The following is a 22,059-nucleotide window of genomic DNA, read 5'->3' on the forward strand; positions in this document are numbered from 1 at the left end:
ATGGAAGATTTGGAAATCAAACATGTGCTATGAGCCAACTGTACCGTGTTGTTTACGTAACATTGAACATGGCAGATCAAAATAAACCATGCTAATCTGTCACGGCCCATATTTGAAAACTTAAACAGGCTCTCAACGACAGATACTTCTTTTACCTTGCATCTCAATTTTTAAAACAAAGGTCCAATATGGCCAAACACAAGGGTACTGGGTGCCACTCCCATCAAGACGATTACTTTGATTTGAACCTTGGATGAGCCAGAGTTGGTTGTTCTTTTGCCAGTCGCCAATTTATGTGCCTCAATGTTCAACAAAGACGAGACGAGTCGATCCTTTTTTTTTTCATTTTTTTGCAACAACATCCACAACATTTCCAACTTTACCCTCACACACCAAAATGCACTCACTCGACAGCTTCCAACATTTTACCGACTTCTTACTATCTCAAGGAGATACAATTCTTTCACTGCCCATCAATGGGGAACTCTGGAAAGTCAGGGGTGTTTTTCTCGAGTTTTGCAAAGAGGATACCTATCACACACCAACCACATACACAGATTTCATTGATTATCTCCGATTGTTTCAGACTCTCAGTGGAGGGTCGTTGCATTTCTCAACTAATTTGTCTCATGCGTTGACGAGTACGATAAGTAGACCCAGGTTGATCTGGATTAATTTCACCACAATAAAGATTTTACACTATCGATTGAGGGGATTGGCACCACCCAAGAAACAGCCAGCGAGACGAAAGGAGGCTAAGTCTTTACTAGATTTTATTTCTCAAAAGGCCTCAACCCCTACAGTCGAGCTTGGTCAGGTGACAAGATTAACAGTAGAGGTTATGACGGATTTTCTCCATAAAGTTACAGCCAGGACAAGTTTGGGAAGAGAAAGGGCAAAATTGAGAACTTTTAAAGTGCCATTCCCACAAGTGTGCAGTGACAGTAAACATGCATTGCAGTTGGCAAACTCTGGTTTAAATAAAAGGGAGTACATACTGAGCTCCAAACAATTGGCCCTGGAGTACATTGTCCATCAAAGAATACAGCAAGCAAGGAACGCTCTATCTGCTGAAACTTACCAATGCTCACTTGGCAAAATCCACTTTCTTCCTATATTGTATAATCACACTGATGTCAATTTGGGAGATTGTTCGTACTTGGATACATGCCACAAGATGAGAACCTGTCGTTATCTTCATTATTTCACACTAAACCCTCTCAAGTCTGAGTCGGCAATGAAGATGGTGGAAAAAGATCTTGACTATACCATAGGACAATGCTTTAGTGAATCGTTTCGTTCAATCACACCTCCACAATGGATCAATTGCGATGTTCGCAGTTTGCCATTTGGTATCTTGGGCAAATTTGCCGTCATCATATCTGATCCTGCTTGGGATATTCACATGTCTTTGCCATATGGAACTTGCAAGGATGACGAGTTGTTGGAATTGCCAATGCACGAGCTTCAAGACGAGGGTATCATTATGTTATGGGTTACTGGACGTTCAATTGAGATTGGACGTAGGGCTTTGCGCAAATGGGGCTACCAAATTAGTGATGAAATGATTTGGATCAAGTTGAACCAGTTGAAAAGAACAATCGTTACAGGAAGAACTGGCCATTGGTTGAATCACTCAAAAGAGCATCTCTTGGTTGGCCTCAAAGGTGACCCACGTTGGCTCAATTTGCGAGTAGATACAGATGTTGTCGTTAGCAGTACAAGAGAAACATCTAGGAAGCCAGACGAATTTTATGACATCATTGAAAGATTGGTGGGCCCACACGCAAGGAAATTGGAGATTTTTGGTAGAGCTCACAATACCAGACCAGGGTGGTTGACCATTGGCAACCAACTACAAGGTGTATCATTACACGAGCCTGAAGTTAAATACAACTATGAAATGTATATTAGTCAAAATCCAAACTAGATCTGCTTAAAATAAATAAGGAAACAAGCAACTACTCAAGTTTCGACCCCCCCCCCCTCCCCTCCCCTCCTTTCCTCCTCCTTCTTCTTCGCCCTCTATTAAGAGTGAGCTTTTTTGGCCTTTTCTTGCAATCTAAACTCTCTAACTCTTTTACCAGCCTCATTATCCATTTTCTTTGCAAGATCCCTTCTAAATCCCAAAAAAAAGGCAACTTCAAAAGCAACGAAAAATGGAGCCAAAACCAAAGCTTGCAACAAGTTATCAAGCAAGGCTGGTGCTCTCTTTTCATGCACACCATGGCCATAGAATTGAGCAATCCAGGCAAATGCATGTGCTGCAATTGCATAATGAATAAATTGACTAGATGTAGGTGATGTGGTTGCAGATAAGGACCTATAGTAGTTGCCGATGAAATGACCATAGCCAATCACAATAGATGCTGCTGGAATTCCAACTTTCCAGTCCAAGGAAATGTAATACAAGCCGTAAAGCCAAGCACTGACGATACCAACGTTGACCAGTGGACTTGTAGAGATGAATGGTAAACCAACTGGAGTCAAGAACGTAATTGCAGAAAGCAAGATGATTGGAATGCAAACCAAGTGAATTTTGACATTGGTGCTGTTGAAATGGTAAGATCTGTAAAAGATCATGTGTTCAATCAATGTAGTCATTGTTTTTGAAAGTAGAGAGTTATAAAATACCTGGCTATTGGGTTGCAATACTAAAAATACCTCAATTGAATGAAGAAGGGTTAGGATTCAGTACTGTTATAAACCGAGATGGGTAAAAGTATCACTTGAACTCAGCAAAGTTTTTAAAAGTTGTAAACAATTTCTCAATCCCCTCTCTCTCTCTCTCCCCCCACACGGATGACGGAAAATTTTGCCTATTTTAAATTTCGTCTATTATGCCAAGCGGAGTTATATGTCGGATACAAAAATTACCCGAACTCTTATTTTAAACTGCGATACAAAACTACAATCAAAAACATCTAGAAACAGAAAAAAGCTTCATCTCAAAACTCTATATAATAATCTTTACTACTCTCTAATATCCAAGTTTGGTCTCTTTACCAACCTGTTTTTCTTTCCCTTGGCATTGTCGAATTTGGTAGCTTGGTTCAAGTCCCTACCTACATTGTCCAAGTCTTTAACTTTGTAAATTCGAACAATCCAGTTTTGCGAAGTGAACGCTTCTTCAACAACATGTAACTCGGGTGGTTCATCAGCAGGGATCTGTTGATTTCTGACTCTGTCGGCTCCATCACGTCCACCGTATAATTCAGCAAATCTATAGTACGATAACTTGTACATCAATGAGTTCTTCATGGTTTTTGATGCAGCCTTGTCAACTCTGTATTCTCCTCTTTCGGTAAAGTAGTCTCTCTCCTTGATCTCGTCTGGCCAGATACCTTCGGCTATTCTCACCATCCAGAGAAACTTGTTAATGTCATCTCCAGAATACCCAATCACACCTCCAAAAATAACAAGAACATAATCGACATCGTGCTGTCTCAAAATTTCGTACGATACATCTTCGGGTGAGGACATTGCTTTTCCAACGGTGGCGATATGAGTATTGTTCCACGTGTTGTTATCAACCAAAGTTGTTCTATCTGCCATACCTCCAATTTGGTATCCGTAATCCCACCACGACATAATCTTTGCGTCCTCAGGAGTATTCATTCTCAACCAATAGTAAGCTTCTCTATAATCATCGATAATGATTTGGGATCCGTCGGGAGCTTTAGAAGCAAGCACGACTGATGGCGATGAGTAGGCATTTGAGGTTACCCATGTACAATGCAAAACAAAGTAGAACAAGTAAAATGCAAATGACAACAACACAATCAATTTCGACACCAATGCAGCAATGGGCAACTTTTTGCTTGTCTTTTGTCCGCTTTTTTCCGCAAAGATATCAACAACATTCAAGTAAATGTCAAACAACTTGGACAATGCAATGGCACCAGCAATACAAATGACTGGCGTCAAAGTCAACATTAAACGAACCATGACACCAGCGAAATAGGAACACAAGACACTGTAAATGATGACAAACACGTGTTCATCCCTCAATTCCTGGAAACACAAGTAGATTCCAGCTGGAAACAACCAAATCAACATTGACGTGTCGAAAAAGAACGCTGGCCATGCAGTTGGTTGATGTTCTGAAACTGACGCAATAATAGGAATGTGGATCTTTGCATAATTTGTATCCCAAAGTGAGTAAAATCTACCGGTCCAAGGAGCAATCCATCCCATGGCCGTTAATCCAAACAATGCACCGACTCCCAACACAAATACCAATGAAGCAGAAACAATCAAAAATGATTTAAATTGTTTTGAAGGGACTTTGGATTTAACATAGTCTCCAAAAGCAACCAATTGCAACAATCCAAAGACACCCAACGCAGCCATATGGTCATTTGATCTAATTGGCAAGAATCCCACAAAGGGAATCTGCATACTTGCCAATGTCCCCAATGCATACCATGTGGTGTACGCGGTATACAACTTGGGATTGTATCTTCCCATCAACAACAAAACAAATACATGCAATGGAATCAAGTTTGTAATAAACACGTACCCACCCCATGCACTAACCATGTAAAAATAAAATAATGCAGTTAATGTGGCATAGAAAACCGATCCCAACTTCATCGACTTGATCCAAAAGTAAAATGTTGCCATCAATAACGTAATTGCAATAGCTTCATTATCATATGACCCAGCAACCGACCTAGAAATGTAACCAGGGGCAATTCCCATGAAAATTGCAGCAAGCAAACCCGCATTCGAATCCTTCATCTCCTTGGTCAAAAAGTAGGTAGCAATTGCCGTCAACCCACTGAAAACAGGGGCCAACATAACACAAATGTTTCTAATATCAACGGGTAAGCTCAACCATTCTCTCAACACGTGCCAAATTGCACCTGAAGTCACCATCAATCCAGGATATAGCGTACCCCCAGTTACTCTTCCCAATGGGTACCACGTTCTGTCGTCAAACCAATTCAAGAATTCATAAAAAGAGTGCGTCACCAAGTACTTTGTAGCTCTGAAATTGAACCATGGGTCAAACTCGTGGATAATAGATTCGAATCTAATTACTGAAAATAACCGTGATGAAATGGCGGCCCCAGCAATTGATATCAAAATGATCACTTTGAGCAATGATCTTATTAGTTCAACATCAACGCCCAACACTTTTAATTGGGCCGGATGTGCTTTCATGGTCTGATGAGTAGCTGTCACCATGATGTAGTTTAGAGGGTAATGTGCTTCAACATTTTCTGTGAAAAATAATATGTTCGACAAAATTACTCCCGCACACGGTGTACATATTTGGAAGTCGCGAAATCCACTTACGCGACAATCCAAATCAGTACAAAGCACAATACCTATGCAATACACGTCTACAGGGACAATGAATAAATATACTATTTATGAAAAGACAAGCTACGGCTACAGCTACAGCTACTCATTAAAAGGAACTCCAAGTCCAGTTTGCAGGAACACTTCCCACTAATGGGTCAGCTCTGTTGGTATTATTTGTGCCTCCACCTCCAGTACCACCATTCATTATGTTTCCTTTCAAATCAGTTTGGTTCCGCCTCGACGCATGTTTATCAAGATCCTTGTACAGCTGCTGTGTCTGATTTTGCTTGGGCAGGCTAGCCACTCCATTGATAACGTTATTCTCAACATGGCGGCCCAAATCCATCGGAGAGGGCAGTTTTGTATTTGATATATTGACACCAAATTCTCGTTCAATAAACTCGTTATATTCTCCAATGCAGTTATCGCACACCTTTGACAATGTTCCTCTTCCGCCAGTGGTAAACTGGGCCATTCGATTGATATACAAAGAATGCGAAGTATGCTCTTTGCAGAAAATCCCCCCACATTTTCGACAATGATGCCGCCTTTCAAAAAAATTAAAACTCTTGTTACACGACGGTATGCCACACGTAGTCACCGCTTCATCCTTCACCCAATGTCTCCTTGTTGGTGGTGCACTAGCCAGGTAATCAAACGACCTCCCTAGATTTCCAGTGCTCAAAAATCTGTTGAATGAGCCATACTTTGGTGAGCTGGTAGAGTCTATTGACCTTGATGAATCGGTTGACTTTATTGATGCGGTCGACGAGTTTATGCTCTTTTGTCCAAACGCTTTTAGATGAGCTTCATAGCTGTTTTCGGGACTTTGAGCTGTGGGTGGCGTAGAAACCATGTCTGGGGAATTTGATGACGATCGATTGGGATATTCGTAACCGCCATTGTGCGTCATCCGCAACACCGCTGGAATGTACATGGGTGTTCTCAAACCCTTGATTTGTTGCAATTGTCTTGTAGATCTTGTACTTGGGTTCTTGTGATGTGGGTTGGGCTGTGGTTGCTGCAAATGGCACTGTACTTGCAAGTTATTCGTAGGGAGCTGCTGTGGCACTGCCGTATTCAGTGGCTTTCTTCTGGTATTGATATCCTGTGGAGGAATCACAGCTGCAGGTACTCTTGAGGAAGAAGAAGAAGATGATGCTGATGCTGATGGTGGAAGCTGTTGTGCATGTGGATATTGTACGTGCTGTTGGACTGGAGCCTGTTTGGATGAGTCTATCAATTGGAACAGCGTATCTCCTTGAACATTTCTTGTAAGTTTATCTGTCTGTAGTTTAAGGGAATCCATTTGCTGTTGTCTCAAATTATGATGATATTGGCTGATGTCATGCTCCTTTGACGTGACGTCTGGCTTGGCGATTTTACCCTCTGGTAGGCTCTCCAACGATGACTTTGTGCCAATCTGTGAATGGGATGACTTTTCATGTGCAAGAGTCGAGGATGAAGTGGATAGTGAGGGATTTTTTGGTGTCACCTTTGGTTGTCTTGTAAGACTGGCAAATGACGATAAATCAACTTCAGCTGGTTGATAAGGTTCCTGCCCTTTAGATTTCAACTTACTCTCGCTTTCTGCAGCTTTGGGAATAACAACGTCTTCGGAGTTTGTAATTGGCCTGGGAGACAAACTTAACTTCTTTAAAGCATTCAAAGTCAAATCTCGTTGTTGTGACAAAATTTCTTCATCGTTGTTGTCTTCAGTAGCCTCATCAGTGTCTCCATCATTGCTTGAACTGTTGTTCGTTGTACGTCTAGATTTGCTCCCTGTCGGTTTATCGTGGAATGGTAACTGCTGGCCAATTTGCAATTCCTCATTCAGCTTTTGAGTCGATAAACTTGATAGGACTGGAGCTTGAATAAAAGATTGAAAGTTCTTCAACGTGTTCATAGCAGAATTGGATCTCGTTAGTTGATTGTTGTGGCCTTTTGTGCTGTTATTTCTAAGTAATCCTGGTCCATTCATTCCAGATGGTTGGTTTGAAGTGGCATTAGCCGAAGTCATGGGTTGTATTTGGTGTTGCTTGAGGGACTTCAAAGAGGCGAGCGATAAAACCGATTGGTATGACTGCGTGCGAGACTTGCTCAAGTCTTTTTTTGAAAACATCAAATCAGACTTGTTGTATGACTCCGTGGGTGAGTGTTTGTCTCCGTTCCGATCCTGTGGCAGGTCGTCCTTGTTGGAATTGCTATTATTGCTATGATGGGACGAATTAGGGGATGGTAGTTGTTGTTGCTGCAGTTGTTGTTGCTGCAGTTGTTGTTGCTGCAGTTGTTGTTGCTGCGGTTGCAGTTGCAGTTGTTGTTGCTGCAGTTGCAGATCTTGCAGAGACTGTTGCTCTGGTTTATGTCTCAGCTGACTCCTCGACTCGTTTAACGGAGCGTCGATGCTTTTGTCATTGGCGCTTGAATCTCCAGGATCTTTTATTGCTGCTTGGTGAGCGTGGCTCAGTCTTCGCTTTCCATCAGAAGATTCTACATTTCCCACAGTGTTGTCATTTGTCACAGTTGGTTTATAATCGCTCTTTTCTGTGTTTGTTGCGTTTGCTGAGGTGCTTTGTAATACCGAGGTGGCAGTCTTTGTCATAATAAATATAAACACAAACTAGTGTCTCCTCTTCTCTTTTCTTTGCGTTGGTTTTGGTATAGGTGTTGGCAGTGCGGTTATGTATGCAGTTGAGAAGAACTGTGTATATGTGTGTATGTGTGTGTATTGTATTGAAATGGTATGAAAAGAAGGATAATCTGCAGTGTGTGTGTGTGTATGTGCGTGTAGTGTTTTGTAAATTAATATTTTATATATATACATGTATTGTCCATGCGATATTTTAATTTATATTTTTGTTTTTTTATTTTTTTTATTTCTGTCTCTTAATGTATATTCTTAGATAATTGTATTACACATACTAGAAACACAGGCAAAGATGGAACCCAAGACGTAAGAAAATTACAGTTTATAATAATCTTTCTAGAGGGTACGTCTAGATTGTATTTATTTTGTATGCACATAAACACTAGACCACATCCAATTTTAAAAATGATCCCTTAACTGGAAAGTGCCCCCCCCCCCTCTCCCTTCCTCAGCCCAAAGCTGAGAGAGAATGGAGAAACAAAAAAGTTCAAAAAGATGGACAGAGAACGAGAGATTAAAACAAGTAAAGAATGTAACGGGTGTCACAAAAATTACTCAAAAGCTGAGTTTTTGTTGGGGGGCGGCGTAGTAAAGATGACGATGACAGAACAAAGAGATTCTTGGATGTGCTACCAGTTTATCTTGAATGGTAGCTTCCTTCTATCTCTTGTGAACGCTACCACGTGTTTATTAAAAATTCCACCGATTTAATTGGATAAAAAAAAATGGCTAAACCCGGGGAAGAAGGGAAAGAAAAAAAAAAAAAACATCCATTCAAACAAAACGCTTAGACCAGAAGATTACTTTACTTGACACGAGGAAAGACACTTCACGAACGGACCTTTCACTTCTACAGGCTGTCAATACTTGGATACATCTCAGTGAAACTCACTAACACATTTACACACATATAAATATTCACTCCAGCATTAGCTCTACAACACAAAAAAGATGATTTCCCGTGTCGGATTATTGAACAAACAGACTATCAATTTGGTCGCTAGAAACACCATCAACACCACCAGAGCAAGAACTAATGTGCTTCAAAGTGGCGCCAACTCTATGCTCCTCAAAAGACTTGTGTCAACTGTATCCACCACTCCTAATGAAGAACAAGAAGTACTTGTCGCTCAGCGTAAGAACAGGCCGGTATCACCTCATTTGGACATTTACCAACCACAATTAACTTGGGTATTGTCAGGTTTACACAGAATTACTGGTGTTGCTATGGCCGGTGCCTTCTACGCCTTAACCTGTACATATGCTGCCACTTCCATCTTGAATATTCCATTTGACGCTGCCACCTTAGTAAATGCTTTTGCAAGTTTGCCCGTGTTTTTGCAATACACCATCAAGGCTGCTGCTGCTTTCCCATTTGCTTTCCACTCCTTCAATGGAATAAGACATCTTATTTGGGACACTGGTAGAGAGTTGACCCTCAAGGGTGTTTACCGTACTGGGTACATTGTTTTGGGAGCCACTGCTGTTGTAGGTTCCTATTTGGCCTTTTTCTGGTAAGTTGATAGACTGGGTGTAGCATAATTTACAGATGTGTATTCATGAAGAGCAATACATGAAGTTTGTATTGTTAAAGAGATAACCGTAATTAAGTATTGTTTTAATGTAGCGAACTCATTCCATATACGCAATTCATCCCCATACTGTCGAGACCAAGTGTCGACGCAAAATAGATATGAAAATAAGAATAACGCCCCAATAGCCTACTTGTATTATCCACCCTGTCCATATTTGTGCATAAGATAATATCGGGTCTGGATACAAATTCACACTTGACAAAATGTCCTCGCAGTAGAGAACAATATGCGTGTTGTTGTTGTTGTTGTTGTTGTTGGCTTATTGTTTGCTTGTGCCACAGTTGATATAGAAGCTATCCTGAAGACCACTGAGTCTCTCATACTCTGTCGGACTGAGTTCTTTCAACACAAGCGAGCAAGGCAAAAGTTGGTACGAGTGATATCTAATCTCAAGCGGCACTTTTGGAGTTGATTCAACGCCATCAAAAATCTTGGGTAGGACTTCACCAGGTAAATATGTGACTTGCATTATATAAATGGAGTAATAAGCAAATAAAGATCTACCACATACCGGTTTTCCTTTTAAATGGAAAAGGATGTCAGCAATAATTGTCTGTTTGAAGAATGAACAGGAAAATCAATCTTAGGAGGGTCGAATCTATAACGCTTAACAATACCGGCTCATCTGACTGCATGATACAGTATACACGCGCCTGGGTTGGTTGAGAAAGCTCCCAACCTATTTGCAAAAGTACCATACCTCACTCTCTTTTACGAAGTATATATACCCCTTGTCCTCCCGGAATTTCGTAGCTGATTTTCGCCTCATAATCCCTCAATTCAACCTGCTGATTTCCAATTCTGAATCAAGGCAAAGACACGGTGTATCGTTTGTACAGAAACCACAATTAAATTTCATTTTCTTCTTTGCAACTCTGTCATTGGAAATATTAGTGCTTTTGACAACTTCCGTTCTCGGTTCTTCGCCATCTTGAGACGCTGGAATATTGTCAGCTGCGTCATTGGACTTTTCTCCATTGTGTTCGTGTATCAAAACTTGGCCCAAGGCTGTTTCCTCTGATGGCGGTGCATCATCAAGTACTAATTTGCTCAAAAAATCGTGTTCGTCCACATGGAAAAAACCACCACCCCCAGTGTCGCCGCCAGGACCAATCTTTGCACCTTCAATTTCCATAGATAAGCCATCACTAGAGACTTTAATCCTGTCATTTTCATTTGCCAATATCTCCGCAGTTGATGGAGATGCTTCAATTGTTTCTGTTTGCAAGTCCATTTCCATCATATCCAAATTGGGGTCGTTAAACAAATTTGAAGCGTTCAAAGGACGTAGCAAATCTGGGGTAAATGGCGGCTTTTGATTTGTTTGTTTTGTGGTGGTCGCCGACTCGGATGGAGACACTGTATGTTTTGTGCTCTTGGTTGAATCGGCTCGCTGTTTACCCATCTTCTTTTTGTTACTAGTTTTCCCATTTTCTTGATGCAATGTCTTGAACCGATTCCTCAATTGAACGTAGTTATCAATTTGTTGGTGTAAATTGTCAGGACATTTTGTGTGATCAATTGATTGTCTCTTGGCACTCTTGATGATATCTGACGACTTGCTGAGATAGGTCAAGAATTTGTTCAAATCATTCAAGTTGTTGATCGAGTCCAACTGATCGCATTTGGAATTTGTCAATGTCGAGGTTATTCGCTGCGAATTTGGAGTAACTTTCGAAGAATACTTCAAAGCGTCAAAAGTGATGACTCCATTCTGGACAAAGCTTAGCTCTTTGATTTGATTGGTGAGCACTTCCACGTAGTTTCTAATAATCTCCTGCTCTTTTAATTTCGACAAATACGACATTTTCAACTCTGTCATGTGCACCTCCGGATCCTCTGATTTTACTGGTGGAGGTGGAGGTGGAGGCGGAGGTGGAGGCGGAGGTGCACACAAAGATGGGACATGTTGTTTCAGTACAGGCATGATCTCTGAATCTGTATTGGCGCCATTAGCTTTGTTGACAATTGGGTTGGCCACGGGATAAGCAACTTGCTTTGTTAAAGGTGCAGTAATGGCAGCTTTTCCTGTTTCATCCCCTTTAACGGAATTGTGAGCTACCTGAGACGGCTCTTGCAACTTGGGCCTCTCTATTTGGTTGATATCGCTCAGAGTGCTTGCCGTCATACCCACTCTATCAGTTTTCTTCACAGCAACTGGAGCCGTACTCGTCCCTGCTGTCGTCGAAGTTGCACAAACAGTGTCTTTTTCCAGGTTCTCCTTCACGGTCACTGCTCTGACATTCGGTTCCAGTTTCGGCTTACTTTTCCTCTTTGTTACGTTCGTTTGAGCCTTCGACACTTTGTCACAATCTGAGCCAGTTCGTTTTCTGCCCGGTCTAGGTCGAGGAGGTAGTACCCACTGTTTTGACGTATTTAGATTGGTGGAATCCTGAGTTAATGATGGCCTCATCAGTAGTTGGAACTTGCTACTCGGTATGGGATTGAATTTTGTTGCCAACGGTACGACATTTGATGGTTTGGGTGCTATTGCTGGTTGTATTTTGGCATACTTTGGGGCTATTCGTAGAGGCTGCTGTCGCGCAGGTTGGACTTTTGACAGCATTGCGGGATGCTTACCGCTAGGTTTTGCGTTGCTGTTGGTATTGCTACTGCTTGGTGTTTGTAGACGTGTCTGACTCGATTGTAGCAGCCCTACTACTTGTGCAGTTAGATGAGAAGATGGAGTAATTTGTTTTCCAGGTGCCGAGCTCGCACTTCCTGAAGTCGTGCCCGTTTGCAACAGAGAGGTGCTCGCTGTTAATTGTCGTTGCTGAGCTCCTTCCGGCAAGGATTTTGCTGTACCGTGTGAAGATAGTTTGGACTCCGGCGGCGCGTTTGGCTTACTCTCCATAGTCTTTCGTTTACACTTTTACCTCAAAGGGGGGCGGGGGGGCAAAAAGGAACGAAATATCACGGTCAACTTGAAATGTTCCTTTAAATTTTTGAAGTCTGTCGTCTGACAACCCTGTCTTTGATTCACAAATGATATGTGTCTTGCACTGTCCAGGAAAAAAAAAAAGTATGGGGGATGGTCGGATTGCTGTTTTCAATTTCGTGTACAGTCTGTTTTTTGAGTGTTGGGGTGCGGCAAATCAAGTATAATACTGTGAATTCTCTCTAGAATTAAGTGCTAGGTGATGACCTCCCTTCTTTATTGGTTGTTCTGTGGAGCAAGATTTGACCTGTGGAAGAGAATCCTGCTTATTCCGTTGAAAAAAAAAAAAAAATACAGAAGTTGATTAACCGAATGTGAGCACGGGAAGAAGAAAAAAGAAAAAAAGAAATGCGAAACTAAATTGATACACGATAACACCCGAAACTATAAACAACCTCGTACAAGCACCACTTTTTTACTTGTTTACTTGATTCACAATGTCAACACCATCAAATGCAAGGCAATCATCGAGACAGAGCTATATCCAGAATCCTCACCGTCAGTCAAATGTACTGGTTTCCACGTCAGCTATCACACAGCGACAATTGAGTCATCTAAATTCACAAGTTGCACAATTGCATGCCAATTTGTCAGATTTCAATGACTTGATAACAACTGCCAGCGATCAGTATAAGAACATTGAAATGTTGGGCAAGATTCATGCTAGTTTGCTTATGGGGAGCCGAAAGATTTTCGAAGAAGAGGCATTTGACAACTGATCCGAGGTGGAAGAGATGCTGTTTAGAGCGAGGTGGTGTGGTGTAGTGAGAGTGGAGATATTTATGTATTGTTCAACTATATACACGATTTACGACCTCCTCTACGGTCATATCTCTTTGTTTTCTTGTTGCTCCTGCAACTCTCTCAATTTTTGCTTGTATAACCTCTTCTTTTCGATTTTTTCCTTAATAAACAAATCCCGTTCCTGATCCAAGTATTCTTGTTTTTGATACTGTGCAACACAATCCAAACTGGCTTGGTTCACAGATTTACACTTTTCAATAGCATCAAGTGGGTTGGCATACAGATTCGAGCATTCAATATACCTCTTTATCAAATCATCACATTTCAGAAAAGTCCTTTTCCTCCATCGTTCAAATATTGCTTTTTCTTCTTTGGGTGTGATTATCCATGCTGGCAAGTTGGGATTAGTCGGGAGCTCGACATCGGAATATCCTTTTTTCTTCTTGGGGTAACTCATGTTGTGAAAGGGGGGTGGGGGGAGGGGGGGTTAAGCGTGGGAGAAATCAGGGCGGGAAAGGAGTATGGGGGTGATGGACAGACAAAAATTTATGTGCTGATGAAATTTCCAAAACCTCAATGTCACAAATAAAATAAATTGTGTCGCGTAAAAACCAAAACATAAAGTGTACACATACCAACCCACACCTACAACTATTCATCTTACTACACCACGACCGCATATTTGCACACACACACACACACCCCTCCCCCTCCAAAACAACAGCCAGTCTTTACACATTTGTTACCCTTGAATCACATAATGAGTGCCACATCAGAACCACAACAAGTACCAACGGATATTGAGAATACAAATGCCGACCAGTCGTTTGACACTTCAAATGCAATTCAGAAACTTATAGACGAACTTGAAGAGGGTGACATATTCTTCATGGCTGATGAAATTGTAGCTTCTATTGCACGAGCCCAAGATCAACGCGAAAAGGAATTGGCAGAGCTTGACAGAACCAACGATGAGCTTCGACAGGAACTTGAACATAAAAAGGAACACCTTCGGGCAATGACCAAGATAAATGACGCTAAAGTTGCTTTAATTGATATCAACTCTGCAATTGCCGACTATGAGTTTTCGCCGATCGACAAGTCACAAGATTTGCTAGAGGCTGTGCGAACAAGGAACCTGGAGCTTTACAATTTGAAGTTGGACATTACGCAGGAGAATAGTGATTTACGTGACTCTTTGAGCCTGTTGATCCAAAAAAGGGCCAAGTTGCAGAACGAGTTGAATGACTTGACTGAGAAATTGGAAAACCCGGAACCCAAACAAAATATTGATCCTGAGAAGTTGAAAGAGTATGATTTGGCGTTGCTAAAGATTAACTTTTATCGCAATCTAGGCATACGTATTGAACCGTTTAAGAAGCCAGAACTGGCATCAGAACTGGCATCAGAACTGGCAACAGGTGCGGTCAACCCTGGAGCATTTCTAACTCAAGACCTGGAAAATGCGTTGGATTTCACAGATGATCCTGAGCAAGTAGTGATTGTACAAGGCAGTGATGGTCAAGTAAAGAATATGCTCGTTGGATTAAGCTGTCCAGAAGAGTCTGTATCTAGATTTATATGGGAGAATATTGACTAGTATACAAGCGACAGATTCATTTATTCATTAAAAACATATATATATATATATACAGTGTGCACCTTCCCAATCAAACAAACAACACGTTGGTCTGGATTTTATAGCCTCTCGTTATCTTGTCTATTTTAGAAGTATTTTGGATTCTCTCTGAATGATAGTTTGGTCCACTTAGGCACCCTATGAATAGGCTTTCTGTAATCACGCGAATGTTTGCTAAACGTAGTGTATTTATCCCGGCTTTTCATTTCATTATATCTAGGCATCTCAAACTTCAAATGGTCAATCTTCGGATATCCTGTTTTGTCGCCCATCTTCTTTTCACCTTGCTGCAGCTGGATTAAACCACGGTATATTTGATCAATGTTGGAATCAACCTGTTCACTTCTCTTACGCAAGTTGACACGCTGTGTTGAAGTAATATGAGGGGTGAATTTCCAGACGTAACCGCCCGACCTGACTAGCGATGGAAGCATCTTTTTAGATGTGAAATATGACTTGGAGATGGAAAGACAAGCTGATCCTGATAGAAAGAAAAAAAATTTCAACTTCGAGTAGAGAGAGAGAGAGAGGGAGAGTATGGTCGATGCTACCATGTGAGTTTTGCAGTACAATTTCATTACAGTAAAAAGAACAACTTACGAAAGTCTCCCTTCATTGAGAAGTTGTTGGTTATTGGATATGAGAAGCCCCACTGTCCAATTTTTGACAATTGATGTGTGGCTATCTGAAGCTGTATCTTGAATTAAGAAATTTGTTAATTTTTGGTATTAAAATTGGTTAAAAACCAATCTTCTGTCAGTACAGCAACAAAATTGTATTTGCAGCTTTGGCGGTTTACATGAACCTTTCAAAAATTAATTGCTACAAGCAGCTGGAAGAGCTCAATGGCAAATATAAGTGCTGCAAATGCTTCTACCGGCGATCAAGTCATTGGGAAAAATCGTCATTACAAATTGATTTGTTTACAGCTTTATTGACGCATTTTGAGGTATAGGTGTTCCAACAAAAGTTACCAAGGATAGCAACATAGGTACATTACATTACATGCCCGACTATTAGACTCAAAATAAGCTGTTTGCCCGTATCCCTGTTCAAAATCAGGTAAAATTTATTAACCTTTTTTTTTCGATTTTGCCAAAAATGCACAATTTTGCTTTATTTTTGACCGAAAAGGGTAATTCTAGATTTTCTGTGCGGCTTGTCTGAATTAGGAAAACAACTTAAAACAATCTAGTCAATGACTACTTCTACAACCACTTTACTTTAATATGTATTTTGGTAGAACACCATGATTGCTTCGAGTGAAGACTTCTTTGGAGTACGATTTGGACTTAGAGAAAGCACGTGTTTCGTCACATCCATGTATGCAACTAGTCTTACAAGTACCGGCTATTCAATCGAAGGAGTCGGGTACAGTCACTGCGACTCACAAACTAAATGCCCTTTCTTTGACTTCTCGAGATGATTCAAACTGACACTGAGTCACATTTTTCTTTTTGCAAAAATGTCGCAAATTGTAGCTAAACGCACGTGATAAGATTCAATTCTTGGTTCTTTTTTTTTTTTACCTCTACTGATTCATTTTGTGGGTAGAGGGAATTGCTTACAAAACAAAACCTACTGCCATTCTTGTCAGAAAGCGATACGCTGACAAAGATAGTCTTTGTTTGAACGGCTAGTCTGAACTCTCCACCTCTCCCCACCCCTACTTCTAACTCTGAAGTTGTTATACCTTCAGTGTTTATATTGCCGTATTTGGAAATTTAAATAACGCGACATACGTGTTTGAAGAAAAAGAGGTGATGCATATTTTTTTTTTTTTTCACTTTTTTCGTAAGTTAATCTCCGAAGAATCGGAATTGCGTTAGTCCTTTTTTTTTTTGTTTTTAATTTTGTAGTGACGACATAGCAAAGTGTAAACAAAAAAATAAAGTATTAAACCACTCAAAGTATAATATGCACAACAGCTTAAAAAACTAGTGAGGTCATTACGAGAAAAATTTTTCGTTTTTTGTTTTTTTTTGCTTTTTTTTTTGTGAAGATTTTTGAAAAGAGTAAAACGTGTGCTTGCTTGTTTGAAAGTTTCAGGTCCGGTGATGTCAGTATGAAATTTCGTATTAAGCACTGTTGCGTGTATTTTATATCTCTACTGTCTGAATCTCAATTGTTGAGATGAGAAGCGTTCATATGTTTGAAGTGGCCCTTTCGAGCCTTTCATGTACTTCTCCACGTGTTTTTTTTCAGCTCCCGTTTATGACATGATCTTTTTTTTTTTTTCATCTCCTGCGCACACATAATTCTATTGTTAAATTCCTTTGTTGTTTTGTTTTGACACATTTTTGTGTGAACGAGGTGGGGGGTAGAAGGAGGCGAGAACGTGGGATAAATAATTTTTTTTTTTTCTTTTGCGAGCACATGGGTGTGAAAAGAAGAAGCAGGACTGGTTTGCGCTTGTACGGAGACAACAACCCTACTAGTTACGTATTATATACGCGATCAACATTTTGGACATTGTTTTACACTCAATGTGATTCGTGAATTGCAATGTTTTGTATTTGTATAATGTATCTGTACTATATAAGAGTAAAAACTATATACGAGATCCACTTCAACCAAAAACCAACTTCCACCAAAAAAAAAAAAAAAAACAAGCCAAAAAAAAATAGAATCAAAAAAGCATCTGTAATGTCTTTGATTTCGTGCTTAGTATGTGTTATGCTATGTGTGTATGAATGAAAATGTTGCTGCTGTTGTGCTTAGTTATTCCAACCAACAACCACAACCTAGAACTAAAAAAAAAACCCTCTCCCAGTTGCAAAAAAAAACTCTCTCTGTTGAAAATTAAAACAAATCAATACGAGACAAACCTTCTTTTTTTTACAAGGCAGTCAACCATTTGCGATAATTGCGTGATGTGGAATTTATCAACTCGTTACTGGTTTGATTACTGGTGTAGTTGGTGTTGGATTTAACTGAGTAGTTCAAGTCAAAATAATTCAAGTCATAGTAGTGACTGTCATCTTTTGTTTCGACATCAACATGTGAGGCCAACATCAAGGGAGACGACACCAATTGTAGCTGTTGTTGTTGTTGTTGTTGTTGTTGTTGTTGTTGTTGTTGTTGTTGCTGTTGCTGAAGATACAAAGCAGGAGTCAAAAGTGGTGAAACCATGTCATTAGGGGTGTAGTCATTATTGTTATTATTGCGGGTGGTAGACGATATCGAAGAAACCGAGTTGTTATGATGGTATTGACTTTCATTGGAGTGCTGACCTGATGAATATTGTTCAAATGATGCAGCGTTGAAAGTATTACTTGGTTGTATTGAGGACTGATATTCTATCGATTTACACTCTTCTGAGCAGTAGACTGAATTCGTGGGACACAATTTGTCACAGTGTATACAGTAGTTGTTGAATGCAAAGTCAGACATGGCTGTGATGTAGGTATTATGCGTTGTTATATGTGCTGAAGATGGGAAAATGCAATAAAGTTGTTGTGTGTGTGTGTGCTTAGTCTATAATAAATGTATAGCGCGTGTATTCAGTGGTGTGAGTGAATACTATTACGTGAATAATAGTAACGACTGTAGCAGTTGAAAAGAAGTGATGGTGATGCTTTTGAAGGCAATATAGTTTATGCTTGAAGGGTATGAGAAACGATGATATAAGATGAATGAAAATTTTAAAATTTCAAACGTGGAAGTTTGATCTTGCTTTATATATACATATTATACATAACAACGTAAGTAGCAAATATATAATGAGTAATGTTTTTTTTTTTTTTTTTTCTCTTTTACACAGTTTACACAGTTTACACAATAACCACCACCACCACCACAATTGCAAAGTTTTTTTATTTATTTTTTTAGAGAGAGAAAAAAATAAAAAAAAAATAAAATTCCAGCCCACGAGTGTGTGGTTGTTGCATTTTTTTTTTCTTTTTTTCTTATTTATTTGCTCAGACACACACACAGACACACAGACACACAGACACAAATTCAGACTATACAAAATGTCGTTTGTCACAACAAAATGTCTCTCTTTCTTTCTTTCTTTCTTTCTCTCTCTCCTTTCCCCCTCTAATTCGGAATACATGGCTTGTACAAAAAAGCCCAACAAATATGTAACAGCAAACCACGCACAAGTACACAACCACAACAACACACACATATATATACAGACTATCCTACACGCCTCCAAGAAAAAAAACGTATACCATACATTCTCTCTCATTCTGCTTCTCCTATGTTTGGGAATTGTTATTCAAAAACAGTATGACTTTGTAAAATTTCTGTTCTCTACCATCGCACTTTTCACTTACATGAACTTACATCTGGGCGGCATTAGTCAGTCAGTCAGTCAGTCAAATATTCAGCTGTAGGAAAGAAACGAAAGAAATGTGACATTATTATTTAGCAACATCAAAAAAAACGGGTGTGTTGCACGAGAGATTGTGAAAGAGGGAGGGGAAAGAACGAAAATCTCCTATACGATAATTTGAGAAGGTCATTCCATGCATTATTCTTTTTCTTACTATGACAACCTGTATAAGGGGGGAGCAGAGGGGAGGTCAGTTCTCTTATCTCTCAGCATTGCATGCTTCTCAATATCTACTATAATATGCACTTTACATCTTGCAATTCCTTGATCTCTGACCGTTATTGTTTACCCCTCGTGGTGTGTGGTCGTTTTTTTTTTTTGTTTTTCTTTCTTTTCTTTCCCAGTCTCCTCTCCTTCCCCCAAGTAACGTCATTTCTCGCTTCACTGGAATTGAATGTGGCGCGAGTCTGGGGGGTGGGGGTAGAGGGCAATCTCGCTTAAAATACAGAGCGCAACTGTTTCGCTCGCGACCAAGTTAGTACGTAGGGTTCTCCTTCAACAGATGCAGTCTGACTCTATATGGTTGCAATCACGCGGTATTAGTCAAAGGAAATACACACTAAATAGACAGGAAGGGGTAAGCCTCTACCCTCTATCAAGCGTTATTGTTCTTCCTTCCTCCGTGATTCTTAGCCTTAGCAGACACAGTCAGTGCTCTCGGTCAAAAATGAAAAAAAAAAATCAAGGAANAGCCTCTACCCTCTATCAAGCGTTATTGTTCTTCCTTCCTCCGTGATTCTTAGCCTTAGCAGACACAGTCAGTGCTCTCGGTCAAAAATGAAAAAAAAAAATCAAGGAAAAAGTACAGACAAGAACACAACTCACGTTTCTTCTCGTATGCAGTAGATTTGTAAAATATTTTGCATCCGGAAATCAGTGAATAGCAGAAGACGTTGTTGTTGTTGTTGTACTTTCTACACTATTACTTTACTACACCAGTAATCGTTACTGTGGCTCTAGAATGTGGTTTGCAAGTTCTTTGGGTATGCTGAAAAACGGAATCTACTTTCCATGTCGTTCCAACCTCTTACCTCCTAAACACAGGGCCAAGAGAGAGAAGGTAGTGACCTCAAGAAAATGAGCACATTTCTAGTGCTCTAGCCACTCTATCTAAATTGTGAGTGCTTCTTACCAGGAAATCTTAGTTCTAGAATGTAAGCTCACTTTGATCTAGATTCGCTTGCCAATAAAACTGTGGTGCAAACTCATACAAACGTATTGTTGAGCCATTGTACACCCTTCTATCCTTTGTGCATACCTCACACCCACAGATACACCCACAGATACAACATACCCTTTAAATCACTGTTTGTTACAATTACACATGTATCTTCCCCTGCTTCCCCCCCCTCTTACAGTTTCCTATTTGCGTAATTGACAACAAACAATGTCGTTTTGCATTTTTAAGTTTATTATTTTACAAATTGGGCTATAATTAGAAATGTTACATATTCGCTTGCAAAACTCAAATTGCAAAAAAAAAAAAAAAAAAGAAATAAAAAAAAAAAAATAATACATTTTAAGGACTAAGTGAAGGAAAAGAATTTTCTAGAATCGTTTTCACAGCCACGACTTACTTTGCAAAGTCGTAGCATTATCGAATACAAGGCTTTTATTGTACATACAGCATTATAGACATGTACCAGTCAAGACCTCCATTCTCCTTTCGCCTTTCTCCTTTCACCTTGCTCAACCTCTTCTTGCCAGCGCTACCGACCACGTTTTAGATTCGAGACGACATTTTTTTTTTTTTTAGATCATGTTTTTTTTTTTTTTTTCAAATTTAGCCAATGCGCATGCAGTCATGCAATTGCGAGAAAAAAAAAAAGAAAAAAAAACAGCGTTTCGGATATATTACAGCGAATCGGGACTAATGGGTGGAAAAAAGTGCTGCGTCTGCGATTAACTTAAGTTCCAAGCTCCTCATATGTTAAGTTCGCAGCTTCAGGGGGAACCAAGTACAGGAATGAAGAGTCAATGGTTAGTCTTAGACTAGCGATATGTGTCCGACAAAATCTTCCACAATGACTGTGTTCTGCAAGAAATACCTCGTAATATATCCCAATCTTTTTTTCTTTTCCAAGCTCTCCCACGACTAGTTACATTCAATTAGAGCGAAATGTGCATACCAGCTGAGGAAATGATAGGTGTGGTATTGACCTTTGAAGTGAGAAAAATTATGCAGGGGCTGGATCTAGACTTGCAGGTGAGGAGAAAAAGAACAATAGAATTGAGAGGATTTCTTTATTTTTTTCATCACTCTTTTAGTGTCATAAAATATGAAACCATGACAGCAATCCCTGCATTGAACTCAACAAAGTCCACCCCTAATGGAGTTGATCGATCTGTCACAGCTTAGACTAAAATTTCAGAGCAGTGATTTCACACTCTGTAAAAGGAACAAGTACATCTCTATGCACTGGGAAAAAAGGGAAACTTAGTCTTCAAGTGAATTGTTCTCGTGCTTTGTTGCGACAGTCGTGTTGCATATTTCCCATGGAGAGGGGTCCTTCGGCCTCTTCCAAAGCTACATTGATTTCTTCACAACCACCTCCAAATGCAAACCGTCCAGACTTTAAGTGTGTTGCTTCTTTATTCTCTTCAAATTGCAACTAAAAGATATTTTTATTCACTTGAACGCCATCGCTTTCGTTCCCACAACAAGCCTAGTAGACGGAGACAGCCTAATGTATATTACCTAGAGATCACCCAGTTTGTGATCAATCGACTCCATCACAGCTCCCGAATCACTAATGCCCTCGGTAGTACTGCAAAGTGATCTTGTGTATAAACTATGGCTTACCCCACTTAAATCATTTATATATTTTTCTCGAGAATAGC

At 40.0% G+C, this 22,059-nt stretch overlaps 11 protein-coding genes across 11 annotated transcripts; 4 read left to right on the forward strand and 7 right to left on the reverse strand. All coding sequences in view use genetic code 12, as the record gives it.

Moving 5' to 3' along the window:
* Positions 1 to 397: 397 nt before the first annotated feature.
* On the forward strand, positions 398 to 1,930 carry KGF57_004534 (mRNA (N6-adenosine)-methyltransferase; the record flags this gene model as incomplete). Its single annotated transcript, XM_051754054.1, has 1 exon — positions 398 to 1,930. The coding sequence occupies one exon, from the start codon at positions 398 to 400 to the stop codon at positions 1,928 to 1,930; it is 1,533 nt and encodes a 510-aa protein (XP_051607071.1).
* Positions 1,931 to 2,028: 98 nt separating this feature from the next.
* On the reverse strand, positions 2,029 to 2,604 carry KGF57_004535 (uncharacterized protein; the record flags this gene model as incomplete). The annotated part of the gene is made up of 1 exon (XM_051754055.1): positions 2,029 to 2,604. The coding sequence occupies one exon, from the start codon at positions 2,602 to 2,604 to the stop codon at positions 2,029 to 2,031; it is 576 nt and encodes a 191-aa protein (XP_051607072.1).
* Positions 2,605 to 2,973: 369 nt separating this feature from the next.
* STT3 (dolichyl-diphosphooligosaccharide--protein glycosyltransferase subunit) lies at positions 2,974 to 5,193 on the reverse strand (the record flags this gene model as incomplete). The annotated part of the gene is made up of 1 exon (XM_051754056.1): positions 2,974 to 5,193. The coding sequence occupies one exon, from the start codon at positions 5,191 to 5,193 to the stop codon at positions 2,974 to 2,976; it is 2,220 nt and encodes a 739-aa protein (XP_051607073.1).
* A 226-nt stretch (positions 5,194 to 5,419) lies between these two features.
* Positions 5,420 to 7,915, reverse strand: KGF57_004537 (uncharacterized protein; the record flags this gene model as incomplete). Its single annotated transcript, XM_051754057.1, has 1 exon — positions 5,420 to 7,915. The coding sequence occupies one exon, from the start codon at positions 7,913 to 7,915 to the stop codon at positions 5,420 to 5,422; it is 2,496 nt and encodes an 831-aa protein (XP_051607074.1).
* Positions 7,916 to 8,911: 996 nt separating this feature from the next.
* On the forward strand, positions 8,912 to 9,478 carry KGF57_004538 (succinate dehydrogenase cytochrome b subunit SDH3; the record flags this gene model as incomplete). Its single annotated transcript, XM_051754059.1, has 1 exon — positions 8,912 to 9,478. One exon carries the CDS (start codon positions 8,912 to 8,914, stop codon positions 9,476 to 9,478), a length of 567 nt encoding a protein of 188 aa, XP_051607075.1.
* Positions 9,479 to 10,330: 852 nt separating this feature from the next.
* On the reverse strand, positions 10,331 to 12,409 carry HAP42 (Hap42p; the record flags this gene model as incomplete). The annotated part of the gene is made up of 1 exon (XM_051754060.1): positions 10,331 to 12,409. One exon carries the CDS (start codon positions 12,407 to 12,409, stop codon positions 10,331 to 10,333), a length of 2,079 nt encoding a protein of 692 aa, XP_051607076.1.
* Positions 12,410 to 12,930: 521 nt separating this feature from the next.
* Positions 12,931 to 13,212, forward strand: HSK3 (Hsk3p; the record flags this gene model as incomplete). Its single annotated transcript, XM_051754061.1, has 1 exon — positions 12,931 to 13,212. One exon carries the CDS (start codon positions 12,931 to 12,933, stop codon positions 13,210 to 13,212), a length of 282 nt encoding a protein of 93 aa, XP_051607077.1.
* Positions 13,213 to 13,319: 107 nt separating this feature from the next.
* KGF57_004541 (uncharacterized protein) lies at positions 13,320 to 13,694 on the reverse strand (the record flags this gene model as incomplete). Its single annotated transcript, XM_051754062.1, has 1 exon — positions 13,320 to 13,694. The coding sequence occupies one exon, from the start codon at positions 13,692 to 13,694 to the stop codon at positions 13,320 to 13,322; it is 375 nt and encodes a 124-aa protein (XP_051607078.1).
* A 303-nt stretch (positions 13,695 to 13,997) lies between these two features.
* Positions 13,998 to 14,837, forward strand: KGF57_004542 (kinetochore-associated Ndc80 complex subunit; the record flags this gene model as incomplete). The annotated part of the gene is made up of 1 exon (XM_051754063.1): positions 13,998 to 14,837. The coding sequence occupies one exon, from the start codon at positions 13,998 to 14,000 to the stop codon at positions 14,835 to 14,837; it is 840 nt and encodes a 279-aa protein (XP_051607079.1).
* Positions 14,838 to 14,962: 125 nt separating this feature from the next.
* Positions 14,963 to 15,310, reverse strand: KGF57_004543 (mitochondrial 54S ribosomal protein mL60; the record flags this gene model as incomplete). The annotated part of the gene is made up of 1 exon (XM_051754064.1): positions 14,963 to 15,310. One exon carries the CDS (start codon positions 15,308 to 15,310, stop codon positions 14,963 to 14,965), a length of 348 nt encoding a protein of 115 aa, XP_051607080.1.
* Positions 15,311 to 17,714: 2,404 nt separating this feature from the next.
* Positions 17,715 to 18,269, reverse strand: KGF57_004544 (uncharacterized protein; the record flags this gene model as incomplete). The annotated part of the gene is made up of 1 exon (XM_051754065.1): positions 17,715 to 18,269. The coding sequence occupies one exon, from the start codon at positions 18,267 to 18,269 to the stop codon at positions 17,715 to 17,717; it is 555 nt and encodes a 184-aa protein (XP_051607081.1).
* Positions 18,270 to 22,059: the final 3,790 nt, after the last annotated feature.

The sequence above is a fragment of the Candida theae genome, assembly GCF_024610275.1.
Source record: "Candida theae strain CBS 12239 chromosome Unknown scaffold19, whole genome shotgun sequence".
NCBI lineage: Eukaryota > Fungi > Ascomycota > Pichiomycetes > Serinales > Debaryomycetaceae > Lodderomyces > Lodderomyces theae.